The sequence below is a fragment of the Lucilia cuprina genome, chromosome 5 (assembly GCF_022045245.1).
Source record: "Lucilia cuprina isolate Lc7/37 chromosome 5, ASM2204524v1, whole genome shotgun sequence".
Taxonomy (NCBI): Eukaryota; Metazoa; Arthropoda; class Insecta; order Diptera; family Calliphoridae; genus Lucilia; species Lucilia cuprina.
The window spans coordinates 41,855,679-41,869,804 of record NC_060953.1 but is presented as its reverse complement, the minus strand read 5'-3'; the positions used below and the strand labels follow the sequence as shown (position 1 = coordinate 41,869,804).

Genomic DNA, 14,126 nt, shown 5'->3' with positions numbered 1-14,126 from the left:
TACAGGGTTGCCAACTTTTGAAAAAATGGGAAAAAGTGGGATATTTTCAAAACGTTATATCTCATAAACTACTGAACCAAATTCAACCGTTCCAAAGGCAATTGACGTGGAAAGTATTCAAGATTAATGTAAAACCTAATTTGACAGCGTTGCCAGATGGATTATTGTAATAAATTAACAAATTATAAAACAATGAATACAAAACTAAATATCTTTGTAAATACAGCAGCAAATTAAACCATTCAAAGGACAATTTGTAAAGGACATATTAGACTAAAAAAAATATTTTTGGCAGAGTTGCCAAACTGGCCGTTGTGGAAAAAATTTAAGTACTTACAAAAATTGTTTACAAACATATAACTTGGAAACTACTAAAGCAATTGTAATTGTGGTAACGCCTAGTTGTAAAGTGGGATTTTAAGATATGGAAAATTTTATTTGGCAGAGTTGCCAGACTTTTAAACATAATAAATTACTCTATTAATGTTGCTCGAATGTAATTTACAATATCTTTTGAGCCTTTTGACTTATTTTAAACATTCCAAATTTTATTGATGTAGAAAATATTAGAGTTGATATTAAATCTTAAATTGTCAGTGTTGCCAGATGTATATTTTTGTAATAAATTAGGAATTATTTAAAAACTTTATAACTTCACAACAAAAGACATATAACTTGGAAACGACTGAAGCAATTGGAAATGTGTTAACGCCTGATTGTAAAGTGGAATTTTAGGATATGGGAAATTTCATTTGATAGAGTTGCCAGATTTTATAACTTAATTAATTACTTAATTAATGTTGCTGTAGTTTAAAGTACAATATCTCTTAAACCTTTTGACTAATTTCAAATGTTATTGATGTAAAATATATAAAAGTTAAAATTAAATCTTAAAATGTCAGTGTTGCCAGATCGATATTTTAAACAAATTATAAATTATTACAAAACTTAATAACTTCACAACTACAAATGCAAATCTAACAGTTTTAAATGTCATTGCTTAAGCACTAAACAAGGTAAGTTGAGATATAATTGTGCAGAGTTGCCAGATCAAATATACTTATTTTAATAAGGCCATAACTTGTACAATATTACATCAAAACTCAATTATGTTGTAGTTTAATTATCTTTACTCGACATTTAAAGACTTTTTTCTACAGAGTTGCCAGATCGCTAGAACTTTATAATTTGTTGAATAACTTTAAAAGTAAGGGATATTTTTAAGCGCCTTACTTAACTAAGTTAAGAAGTTCTTTTAAGTGGAGTTGATGAAATACTTTGAACAGTTAATTTGGAAGAGTTGCCAGATTTTTGGGTGTTGTTTATAGTGTTTATATTATAATTAGTTAAATACATGTTGAATAAATAAGAATTTAATTCGGTAGACTTGCTAAAGCTCGCTGTTTTTGGGACGTTAATACTCAAACTATACTTAACCCATTTATAATGTTAAAATTGTATTCCAGAGTAGTACACCACTAAATTTTTTAAGCTGAACACGTAGTAACTTTAATAATACATTATAACTCGTTTTCTTGCAAAAAATACACATACTTATTACTAATTTTTATATTGATAAATTAATGACTTATTTATAATGCATTAATTAATATATAATTTCAATTGTTTATATTTAATACTCACCATTTTACGGCTCCTCTTATAAATAACCAAAATTCCTAACTGATTAAAAAACTCTTAACAATCGAACTATGTATGTTTGTAGGCTTTTTAAAGTTTTTATTTCAAATTATCTCTAAATGTTTAAACTGTCACGTAAATTTTTATCATAAACGTTTTTGGCAAAATTAGCTAAAACATTTAACTGATAGCGAAAGTAAATAATACACCGACATACGGTTACAGCATTTAATTTGAATTCGCTAAGTTGTTTCAAAAATATAACTAGATAATGTCTATTTAAAATTGGAGGACAAAAAGAAAACCTTTTTATGAACTTAACAAGTAATATTAATAGTATTTTAAGTAAATTATTGATTTTTTTATAAGACATATACAATTTGCATAAGTGGGAAAGAATTTTAACTAAAATATGATAAGAAAAGTATGTTTGTATTAATAGATGTTTATTAAAAATATGTTTTTACAAAACTTGTTATTTATACCTTTGTGGGGAGGGTATTATGTCTTTGTGCTGAATGTTGTAACACCCAAAAATATTGGTCTTTCACCAATCGGCTTAGAATCACTTTCTGAATCGATTTAGCTATGTCCGTCCGTCTGTGTGTCCATGTAAAACATGTTCGCACGCTACAGGTCGCAATTTTCAAATGAATGATATGAAATTTGGCTCATACTCCATTCCATTTATATGGATAGGCTCATATTTACCCCTACTTCCCTATGGGCCCTCTTTTAGAAGATCATATGGTCGGCCATGCCCGACTATACATTCATACTGATTTTCTCTGAATTTTCCTATGAGCTTTAAAGGTTACTTACTACACATGTAGTAATTCTTCATTGGAGGCCTTAAGAAAGGAAGTTAGCAGGAAATGCTCGATGAAGCACAAAGATGTGGTTCTCTTGACATTACTAGTAGAATTCCACCAGCGGTCTTGTATATTATTCTTTACCTGTCATCTATAGAACATTTTGTGGCGGCTAGGAATCTATGAAGATTCTATGAGTATTCGTTAATCTAGCCTTCGTAGCACTTCACGAGCAATCTTAGACAATATACTTTAACTGTCATCTAAAGAACATTTTGTAGCGGTTATGGCGGCTAGGAATCCACTAAGACTCTATGAGTCTTCTTGACGAGACAATCACACAAAAATTCCATACGAACTGCCCTTGTCTAATTACAATTCATAGAATTACGAATCTAGACGTCGAAGATATACCTCTAATTGAATTTCCAACTTGGAAAGATTGAAATTTTTATCGATTGGTCCAAAATCTTTACCGACATGAGTTCCGGTAACTATTATATTGACATCGTGATGCAACGAATATAGTGTTTTCCAGTCAGAGATCTTAGCGATCTGGAATGCTATGGAAATGATACGGAATCATATCGATCTGGGGACAATTTATGATTGTAAATAGTCAAGCTGCTCTTACAGCATACGACACATTCGCTCCAGATTGTAGATGGTAGAAAAGCTCTCTGGGGCATTATGAGACAATGTACTATTAGATTGTGTAGGTTGATGGGGCACTATTAATGGAAATGCTGATGTACTAGCTAGATTAGTTTCGAAACTTGTCATAGGTGTTAGGAATAGAACAGTAAAACCACCCGTGTGCTATTACAGCTTGATTTTCAAAAGAATGTGTGATATTATCAACCAGTTCAGGGATAGTTAGTAGAATTTTACGATAAGACTTACGATCCAAGGGATCCTGCACATACATATCTTCGTATATAGAAAGGTCCTTCCTGTCACGACTGTGTGATATTAAAGTTGAGATGAATCCTCCGGTTTCATCCCAGAAGGAACTACTTAGTCCTTCTAATACATATCTTCGTATATACAAAGGTCCTTCCTGACATGACTGTACGATATTAAAGTTGAAATGACTCCTCCAGTCTCATCACAGAAAAAAAACTAATTATTCATCATCCCATTATGTTCCTTGACTGTGAAGACCTTCGTTTCCTCATGTAGGTGGTGTTCCAAGATTATTTGCATGCAGTCTTTAATTTCTCCCCAGGATATCACTTAGCGAAGAAGACAACTGATCGGTCAATTACCTTATATGTAGCCATTAAGGTTTCTTTGTACATTCCAACACCAACTACACTACACCCATATTAAAGGGTTATTGTCAATTTCGGACTATTACTGCAAATATGCAAAGATGTAGAGGAACTATAGACGGTTGACATCTTTTTAAAATACAGAATATCGGTAGAAAACCTCATCAAACCGCACCGAACTTAATTACATCAAAAATTACGTTCCCACAACAATCGATTCTTAGCACCGGAACGACTCGGAGTTTAACAAACAACGGCCAAGGATTGTTAACCCAGCCACATCATTTTATGGTCTCCACTAGTTAAAAACATAACCTCACTCTGAGGTAAAACGAAAGCACGCGTTTAATGAAGCTAACGCATAACTTAGTAATACATTAAATAAGTGCGCGGTGAGAAGTCACTCTGACGAAAGCTCGGCAACAAGCAAAAGCCTTTAAGAGATAAAAAGGATGACGCGAGAGTTGTTCCACAACTTAGACCTGAATTACAACTGAAATTCTTTCTTTTTTCGATTTGGTAAATTTTCTATATGTTTTTAGGCCTAGATCTCTCTCTTTTCTCTACAAATGTTTTTATAAGTTTGTCATTCCGTGTATAATTTCTATAATATAATTTTTCGACCCTATTAAGTATATATTCTGGATCCTTATAGATAGCGGAGTCGATTAAGCCATGTCCGTCTGTCTGTCTGTATGTTTGTTGAAATCAGTTTTTAGAGGATCCCAGATATCAGCGAGATCCCAATCTTCAATAATTCTGTTAGACATGCTTTCGGGAAGATCACCATTTAAAATCAGAAAATCGGTCCATAAATAACGGAGATATGAGCAAAAATCCAAGACAATCTGTGAAAATTTCATCAAAAATTGAGTTTTTTTATTCATGGTCAAAAAGAAATTACAAAAAACAAAAACAAAATACAATACGGTAAATTTTGTTATTGTTATTGTATTTGGAGCCTGGCTTAAGTTAGAAGCCATAAAAGGGGACTTTTTGGTACTTTTTCGTTTTTCAAAAGGTACTTTTTGAATATTCCATAATATTAAACCTAGAAACATGAAATTAAGTATGTAGAGTTGGAATTAGGTGAGAACCGGAAAAAGTGAACTTATTAGTATTTTTTTAAAGGTATTTTTTGAATTTTCTATAATATTGGATCTAGAAACATGAAAATAGGTATTCATGTTCCTGGATCCGAAGTATATAAGATTCGGCACAGCCGAATATAGGACACTTACTTGTTTTATTTTCTTTTAGTGTTTCTCTGTTATTTACAATGTATAAATAAAAACCCTCACTCTAAACTCATCTAAACCTAAACTTTGTCTAAATTAAGTATTTTAAATAAAAGTAACAATCTTCAGGGTAATCTACACTTCCTATTACTAACAAATTTCCACGAATAAATCTTTTAACGCCCACAGTTTTTTTTTGTCACAATTACGAAATGCGATGATTGATAAGAGTAAAAAGTTCTTTTTGTTTTTAAATGAATTCTTAACAAATTAAAAGTCAATAACTTATTTTTCTGCAAAAAAATAAACATACAAACTAACATTAATAAACAAACAATATGCAAACAATTTAAACTGTTGATAAAAATACAATAAAAACTAATCAAGCACAAGAGAAATTGAGTTAAATAAAATTATCTATTTAAAAAACGAATATTTACGATTGTTAGCAGAAAAAGCAACAATTGCAAATGGAACATGTAGAAATAAAACCTTTTTAAGAAAACAATTTTCTAATTATTTATAACAGTAGCATTTTAAGAAGTTAACTAACAAGTTAGTGGTAACAGAAATTAGCCACAAAATAAAAATTCAAATTAAAAATTAAAGATAGAAAAAAAAACAAAAACAAAAACAAAAAAATATGTCATCTAAATATGAAATGTGTGAAATTTCAGAAAATAACGGTAAAAATGGCAAACCAGTGTGGATTGTTGTAAAAGGTGTTGTTTATGATGTGACAAAATTTTTAAAAGATGTATGTTAAATAAATTATTAAATTAAAAAATGTATAAATATAAAAAAATATATATAAAAAATATTTTAGCATCCTGGTGGTGAGGAATTAATTTTGGAATATGCTGGCAAGGATGCTACCAGAGCATTTAATGATGCTGGACATTCTATAGATGCTATACAAGATATGAAAATGTATAAAATTGGTGTAGTGGATAATCAGGTGTGTGTGTGTATATATAAAGGTGAAAGGAGTGGTTTTAATAGTAAACTATTGAAAATAGCTTTTCAATTTAAAAACTTTTTTCACAAAAATTTTTTATAACCCTTTTTTAAACGCTTTCTTAAAAATCTATATAAAAAGTCATTATTTAAAGGATAAGCTTTTTTTAAGAAATTTATTCAAACATTTTCACATACATACATCTTTCATATAAGAAGTTTTTCTTAAAGAAAGTTCTTACAAAGCTTTCTGGATTAATAGAGGTTTGATTTTTTCAAAGAGATTTCTTGAAATATTAAAAGAAGCTTTTTCAAAAATTTAAAAAGCTTTCTCGATTAATAGATTTTTGTTTTTTAAGAGATTTCATTAAATTTTTTATACGAAATAATTATCAATAAAAAGCTTTTCACAAAAAGCTATTTCATAAAAAACCTTACAAAGCTTTCTTGATATATATATTATTGTTTTTTTTCCAAGAGCTTTCTTCAAAAAATTTCATAAGAAATTATTACCGATAAAAAGCTTTTTCACAAAAATGTCTTTCTCTTTAAATAGAAGCTTTAGAAAACATCTTATTTCTTAGAAAGTGATAAAAGTTTTTTTACATAAACAATTTCTTGATAAGAACATTATTTTTTATAAAAATAATTTATTTAGAATCAAAGTTACTAATAAAAAAAGCTTTTCCGTAAAGCTTTCTTTACAAAAAAAGCCGTATTTTTTCAAAAAATATGTTTATTTATAAAAAAGCTTTTCCGAAAAAAAATGAACTTTTTAAAAAGTATTCCTGCCAAAAAAAAAAAAAAACATTTTTTTTAAAGCTTGATAAAAAGTATTTTCACTAAAAAGATTTTGTAGAAAAAACTTTCCACAAAATAAGCATTTTAATAAAAAGTTTTTTTTTACAAAAATTGTTTCCAATAAAAGTCTTGTTTAAAAAACTTGATAAAAAGCTTTAAATTTTGTTTTTAACAAAACTTCTTTTTATCTTCATCAAACCTTTTGATGTTAGATAAACTCTAAGTTTATAATAAAAAAGCTTATTTATTACAAATAAGAGCTATTTATAAAAAAGCTTTTTAGAAATTATTTCTATATTCCTGATAAAGCATTTTATTGTAAAGTAGCTTTCTTAATAATATTTTTTGAATTTTTCGTAAAAAGAAAAAACTATCCACAAAATAAACATTTAATAAAAAGCTTCTTCACAATAAAAATTTAGTTTAAAACTGGACAAAAAGGTTTTTAAAATTTTAAAAGCTTTTAAAGTTTTTCCCAATAAAAATTTTGTTAAAAAGCTGAACAAAAATCTCTTTACTTTAGTTTTTTAACAAAGCTCTTTTTTAAATGTAAAAAGCTTTTAAAGTTTTTTAACAAAACATTTTTTTTTTTAATTTTAAAAAGTAACTTTTATTTTTTGAAAATGTACTAAAAGAGCCTTGTTGTTTTTTTAACATTTTTTAAACTTTGCTTAGCAAGACTTTAAAAAATTTACTGCTAATACAGTTTTTTGTAAAGCTTTTTTAAACATCTGATTTTTCAATAAAAAATATTTCCTAATAAAAAGCTTTTTTACTACAATTTACCAGAAAAGAATTCTTTTAAATAAACTTTATAAAATTGTTAGTTTTAAGCACTTTTAGCAAAGTTGCTTTTTAAAAAGCTTTGTTGGTTTTCTTAAATATTTAGTAAAAAATTGTAAAATCCAGCTTTGTCAGAGCTTTTAAGATATACTTTTTAAGCAGTTTTCTTAATAAAATTTTTAGCTTTTTCATAAAAGAACTTTAAAAAAGCTTTGTTGGTTTTTTAAAGTATTTAGTTAAAAATTTTAAAACTTTTTCAAATAAAAAACTTTAAAAAATAAAAAATATAATAAAAAGCTTTTTCGTTACTAATAAAAGCTTTTGATAAAAAGCTTTTAAGATATAGTTTTTTATTTCCAATAATTTTTTTAAGCAGTTTTCTTAATAAAATTTTTTGCTTTTTCATAAAAAAACTTTAAAAAAGCTTAGTTGGTTTTTTAAAGTATTTATTTATTTTATTCATTTATTTAGTTACGAATTTTAAAACTTTTTCGGATAAAAACTTTAAAAATCCAAATCCAAAAATGTACACACATTTTTAAAGCCCTTTTCTATAAAAAAAAAAGTTTATAAAAAAGCTTCAGCTTTCTTAATAATATTTTTAACTTATTCTTAAAAAAAGTTTTTCAAAAGTTTTGTAGGTTTTTTAAAGTATTTAGTAAAGAATTTTAAAACTTTTTCGGATAAAATCTTTAAAAAACTCCAACTTTTTTAAAGCCTTTGCGTTATAATGTTTTTAAAAACTATTTCACATTCCCGGTAAAAAGCTTTTTAAAAAATGTTCTTGCTGAAAAAGTTTTCATAAAGCTTTTTAACAATTTATTTTCTTTTTAACTTTCCCGATTAAAAGTTTACAAAAATTCTGCTAAAAACTTACTTGGTAAAACAACTCTTTCACAAAAAAAGCTTTTTTCTCGAAAAGCTTTCTTGAAAAATTTAAAATATTTTTTAAATTTCATTGGATTAATTCTTTTCTTTTTAGTGCTCTCAACAATGTGTTATTTCCACACTTTCTACAACTGAATCTAATAAACTGTCCAACGAAACCAATAACGAACAGCAACAGTGTTGTCGAAAGGAAAAGAAACGTGTAAAATTATTCTTTTGTTTTTGAAAATATAGAAATTAAGCTATTAACTATAGTTAATTTAAGATTTTTTTTATTAATTTTTCAAATTTATATATTTAACGACATTCAAAAAAAGGGATTTCATTAATTTTATTAAGAAAAGAAAAAAACTATAATAATAGAATAGAAACTAATTGTAAAACATATATTATGCTAATTTTGTTTTAATATTTTTATATATGTATGTATATGTAAGTATGTATTTATTGTATATATATACACGAATGTAGATTAAATAATAAAAATTAATATTGACTTTTAGTTTTTTTTTTTTTTTTGTAAATTAAAGAAGAATAAAGTAAAATATACAAAAAATAAACTTACTTTCTTTCTTTCGTGTGTGTGTGTTTTTGCAGTTTTTCAGAATATGTTTTGCATTTTGTTATCGTTTTTTCTATAGAGACTATGTATTAGAATTACTTATGGTTAATGGGGTAGAGTTTATGGTTTGATTTTCTTCGGTATTTTCATTAAATTGAAATGCCTCACAGGCCAAATCGAAGTGTGTAGTGGAAAAATTGCACACATTAACGCTATAATTTCTTAGATAATGATAGAAACGTGTTGAGCGTCGTTCTAAAGTTGAGCGTATTTTCTCACTACGACATATTGAACGTAGAGCGGGTTCATAGTCCAAATTAAGGGCTCTATTAGAGCGTAATTGCATTGAACCTAATTGTTCACATAATGATATGCTGTAAATAAAAAGTTGATAAATTTATGAAAAAAAAAAAAAAATATGTTAAAAATATTTATTTTATTTACAAACTTCTCTTACCTATTCTTGGGTGTATCAAATAGATTATATGGACACAAATCTGCCTCCAAATCCACCTCAATAGCTTTTTCCAATAAACAATGTGCTATCGTTTCCGAAACATTTGGTTTAAGACGATCTACAATAGAGGGTTTTTGTTTGTTTTGTTCTTGATAGTGAAACTGATTATCTTGTTCATCCATAAGAGCTGCTACCGAAAGATTTTCATAAAATGAACATAAATTATCTAAAGGAGTTTTAGGCTTTGCTGTAGCTGTTGTTAACCATTGTTTTTTGGGAGATTTTGATTTACGTTTAGTTATTGTTGTGGTTTTTGTGGCAGCCCCAGCTTCTTGATTAATATCCGTTTTAAGTTTTCGCGAGACATGAAATATTTCATTTAGATTAACATTGAAAAGATGAAAATCTATAGGAAATGGTATACGCCATTTGGAGTTTTGTCCCACAGTATAATATTCGAATAATGAACGATGCATATAGACTTTATCACTAGCTTTAGCATTGTTGTTTGTTTTGTCGTTGGGTACATTACTGTCACTAGTTTCGGTGTCTTGTTGTTCTACCGAAAATTGACGTTTTCGTGGTGAAGCAAAATAATTAGAATTTCCGTTTTCATTCTTTTTGGCAGACTTCCTATCGAGCAATTGTCTTTGTCGATCACCACCTGTCTGTATAAAGAATTGCAATTCCAATAGAGTTTTTCTTAAATCGCGACGATTATACAAATACAGTGAAATGAGATCGTCTAATTGTACGGGACAATTTTCGATAAGAGATAAAACAGCTAAGAATTTAGATATGTTTAATACATTGGGCGAGGAAAAATGTATGGTATTTTGTGCCATTAAACGTTGAAGATGGCCACAATTGGGATTTGAGGCTACCACAATAACAGGTCTCTTAGAACTAGCTGCCAAAGTGTATATGGCATCGGTAAAACCAGCATCGGTTTGTTCAAACACTATATCGGCATCTTCTATTAAAATTAAACATTTACGTGCCGTTTGCAGCAAATCCGAATTGGAATTGGAATCACTGTTTTGTGCTTCCAATTGATTAGAATTGGAATTTTGCCTTTTAAGTTTGCTTTTGAGACCGTTCAAAGACATTTTTAATAAACTTTTCTGTGAAGAACCTGAACCAGCAGCATCCTTACGTATTTGATGAGATTGTGTAGCCTCTTGTAGTTCTTGTATCAAACGCTTACCCGTTCTCTTCATGCCGGCATTTATTTCCAAAACATTAAAGTTCATTTCGTTGGCCAAAGCAAAAACCGCATTTGTTTTGCCACTGGAAACGGGTCCCAATAAAACAACTGTATTACAGGCAGGACCCTGATTGCTGCAATTAGAATCATTTAAATCCATTGAATCGTCTAGAGTTTGTGAATTTCTAGCACTTCCAGTGCCACCATTCGACCAGTTCGAAAGAAATTCTTTTAGCTGTGTAACTGGATTTAAATTTACCAAGACTTGTTCGAACAGTAAGGGTTTATATTTCTCACTGAATAGTAATTCACCATTGGGTGCTGTAGCTGGTGGTTTGTACTCTTCATCGGGATTGTCGGGTTCTTTTTTCTTTTGTGCCTCTAAAGAACGTCGAGTTTGTCGTGTGACTACAAATGATTCGCTTACTTGTTCCGACTCTTGTGCAGAATCTATAGCACTGAAATAACGATACTTTTCACGCATTTGATTGTAACACTTGTAAGTGGGAAAACGTTCAAATTCTGTTTTCCAGTTTTTAATAATCGCCCGTTTATTTGCCAGTGAGGGTAATGTTATCTGATCAATGTTGAAATCAAGACTTTTGTTCTTTTGCAACTGAAAAATAGATTTTTTTTAATCAATAAAAGAGATTTTCATCTGAACATCATAATTTCATAGAAAACAAGAAAAATTTCTTCGAAGTTCCATCGAAAAATAAAATTTTCAATATTTACCTGGAAATCCACAGGCAAACAATCAGATAAAGTGCCCACATTGGATTGACGTTTAATTGACTTTGCTTTAGCTCTTCTGCTCGGTGATGGTGTCTTAACTATAGTTTCTTCTGAATTTAATCTAAATGAACACTTGACTATGCGTTTATCCATCTCTAACTCTTCTTCATCTAATTGTTTAACATGAGAAACTTTAGGAAAAATTTCCGTTGTTTCTTCGAAATGTTGTTCATATTGTTTTTGTTTTTCCTGTTCGAGACGTAATTTTTCAGGAACTCCTGACTGTAAGAAAGCCTTACGGGCTTTAAGTATTTCAGGATCCGGACTAGGTTTGGGCAGTGAACGCATAAAGAGTGGAGCTAATTTTTTAGGTGTTCCTTGTGGTGTTGTTGAACCACAACCGCTCATATTTGTACTATCATCTAGAACAATAATGTCAATAGACTCTTCCTCTGGCGGAACCTTTAAGATAGGTGTATTAACTTTACGTGCTGCAGGTTTACGGCCGGGTGTACTTTTGGCTAGTTTGGCAACTTTTGTCGGACTGTTTTCTAAATCGTAGTCATAACGTGCTTTGCTGGCACAAGAACGTCTTGGTCTACCACTGGGCGTACCAATATCATTCGCTATATCTTCTTGGGTTTGCTGATTGGCTGCAGCAGGTGTACTATGGTTACTGGTTGCCTTTTTAGCATTTCTTTTCGGTGTATTTGGTTTTCTTTCTACTTCCGCTGTTTGATTTTCAACTGCTTGTGGGACTTCTTTTAGAGCTAATTCTTTGGGTGATTCTTTTTTGGGAAAATAACCTAAAAGACTGTCACGTTTTTTTGTAGGAGAATTTAGCTTTGCTAAGAATTCGGAAGTTTCGCTATCGACTTTTATCGGTGTTATTGGCTCCAAAGAATCTGCAGAATCCACCGAACTTAAACGACGTACTCTAGGACCTCTGCGTTTTTTTGGCTTATCCTTTTGAGGATTTTCCTTAGGTTTATTCTTGCTAGTTTTTGTTTTGTTCTCTGTTTTGGCAGTGGGAGACGTTGTAGTTTTTGGACTAGCGCCAGCCACAAGCATTTGTTTAAATCTAAATTAAATAAAAGCCATTATTGTTATATTCGAAGGAATTGAAATGTTTTATTTACCTTTTAGCTCTTTGCTCCAGCTGCTCATCAACATAGGCAGCTCGGGCCTCTTCCTCTAGTTTACGTTTAGCGCCACCCTTTTGTTCAGCCCATTCTTGCAGCTTTAGTTTACGTTTGGCATTTGCTACAGCCAATTCCTTGTTGGCAATCGGAGAGGGTGAATCTTTACCGGGAGTATTGGAACCTATAGATTTATTGCGTGCATTCATCATCACCTCAAAAGCATTTGTTACCTTGGAGTTTTTGGAAGGTGTTGTTGCTTTTTCATTATTTTTATTTTCATTCTCCTCCTCATCAACAATTACTTGTACTTCATCATCAACTTGATTGGAAGACTGCTGCTGCTGCTGTTGATCTTCTTTCTTAGGAGTTCTTGGAAAATGCTGTAAAATTGTACCCGATTTAATGGGACTTTCTTGCAATACTTTGCCATTTTCAACAGTAGATTTCTCCTGCAAAGGCTTCTTTTTCGAATGGCGTCTCTCTTTATCTCTGTGTTTATGTTTCTTTTCAGAATGTTCTTTCTTTTTGGTATCCTTTGTATCCAGCTCAGTAGATGAAACATGTTCAGTTGCACCATTATTAGCCGCTTCAATCATGGCTAATTTCTTTAATTCTTTTTTACGTCTATGCTTCTCTTTGTGTTGTTTCTTTACTGAATCCAATACTTCTTCCATATTTTGCAAAATAATTTTGGAATCTAAACGTGGATAGTGTACCACCACCGGCACCGCATCAGAGTCTTCTACGGCGGTCTTGATATTTGAGGCTGGAACAGTTTCAGCTCGGCTTTCGGCTGTGTTTAAATTGTTTTCAATTGAATAGGAATTCAATTCAGTCATACTGTACTTTTCACATTAACTAATAAAGCTTAACACAAGAATATTTGTTTTTTTTTTTGTATTTTTTTTTAATAAGAAAAAAAGAAGCAGCCACACAATTACAAAGGAAATTAAAAAAAGAACAACACAAAAAAATCATAAAATCTCAAAAGTACTTTTAGCAAAGAACAATAAAATTAAATTGAAAAGCAAAGAGTAAACATTTTGCAGGTAATAATAAATATTTATTTTATGCTAAACGAGTATTACTTTTTTCTAAAAACAGCACACTTACAATTCAAATTGTACCCTGCAAATTGTATATTTTTATTGTAGCGTTTTAACTAGACCACATTAGAAGAACATATTCATGCCAACAAGACTTTTTTTGGTGTCACATTTTATTAGAGCACATTTTGAGTTTTTTTTCTAATTCTGTAAAGGAATCTTGGTTTTGTTGTTTTTGCAGCAAAGTTATTCAAAACATTTACGATAAATAATACATATATTTTTTTTGTTTAATTTATAATTCTTTTAGAGAATTTTAGTGTAAACTTTACTTGTCAAATGGCAAATGGCGCGCAAAGAAACGTCAAAGAGGGTTAATGACATTTTTTTTTTTGAAGAGGTGATGCCAGATAAATTGTTAATAAAATAATATATATAAAATATATATTGTTAATAAAATATTTAAAATAGCTGAAAAGCAAATAATGAAGTAGTTCATTAAAAATTGTAATGTTTTTTTTTTAAATTTAAGCCTTAAAATTTAAAGTTAAATATATGGTTTAATACTATATAAAAATATCGT

At 29.5% G+C, this 14,126-nt stretch overlaps 2 protein-coding genes across 4 annotated transcripts; one reads left to right on the top strand and one right to left on the bottom strand.

The window, feature by feature from the left end:
• The first annotated feature begins 4,800 nt into the window (after positions 1-4,800).
• Positions 4,801-8,777, top strand: LOC111686489 (cytochrome b5). The gene is made up of 3 exons (XM_023448845.2): positions 4,801-5,722; positions 5,792-5,923; positions 8,489-8,777. Exons 1-3 carry the CDS (start codon positions 5,609-5,611, stop codon positions 8,618-8,620), a joined length of 378 nt encoding a protein of 125 aa, XP_023304613.2. The 5' UTR covers positions 4,801-5,608; the 3' UTR covers positions 8,621-8,777.
• Positions 8,778-8,888: 111 nt separating this feature from the next.
• Positions 8,889-13,905, bottom strand: LOC111686484 (ATPase family AAA domain-containing protein 5). Of its 3 annotated transcripts, none has more exons than XM_023448837.2 (5): positions 13,611-13,905; positions 12,495-13,364; positions 11,356-12,436; positions 9,414-11,236; positions 8,889-9,330 (listed from the first exon to the last, which is right to left on the bottom strand). In XM_023448837.2, the coding sequence occupies exons 2-5, from the start codon at positions 13,334-13,336 to the stop codon at positions 9,039-9,041; spliced, it is 4,038 nt and encodes a 1,345-aa protein (XP_023304605.2). In that variant the 5' UTR covers positions 13,337-13,364; positions 13,611-13,905; the 3' UTR covers positions 8,889-9,038. The 3 variants fall into 3 exon arrangements, with proteins under 3 accessions (XP_023304605.2, XP_023304607.2, XP_023304606.2); XM_023448839.2 differs by having other exon boundaries at positions 12,495-13,290; XM_023448838.2 differs by lacking the exon at positions 13,611-13,905 and having other exon boundaries at positions 12,495-13,454.
• Between the last annotated feature and the right edge of the window lie 221 nt (positions 13,906-14,126).

Excerpts from the sequence above, each read along its gene's own strand:
- LOC111686489 (XM_023448845.2), top strand. The coding sequence starts at position 5,609 with ATGTCATCTAAATATGAAATGTGTGAAATTTCAGAAAATAACGGTAAA. Across the intron at positions 5,723-5,791 it reads TGACAAAATTTTTAAAAGAT|CATCCTGGTGGTGAGGAATT; the intron begins GTATGTTAAATA and ends AAAATATTTTAG. Across the intron at positions 5,924-8,488 it reads TTGGTGTAGTGGATAATCAG|TGCTCTCAACAATGTGTTAT; the intron begins GTGTGTGTGTGT and ends TTTTCTTTTTAG.
- LOC111686484 (XM_023448837.2), bottom strand. The coding sequence starts at position 13,336 with ATGACTGAATTGAATTCCTATTCAATTGAAAACAATTTAAACACAGCC. Across the intron at positions 11,237-11,355 it reads GTTTGCCTGTGGATTTCCAG|TTGCAAAAGAACAAAAGTCT; the intron begins GTAAATATTGAA and ends TCTATTTTTCAG. Across the intron at positions 9,331-9,413 it reads TTTGATACACCCAAGAATAG|CATATCATTATGTGAACAAT; the intron begins GTAAGAGAAGTT and ends TTTTATTTACAG.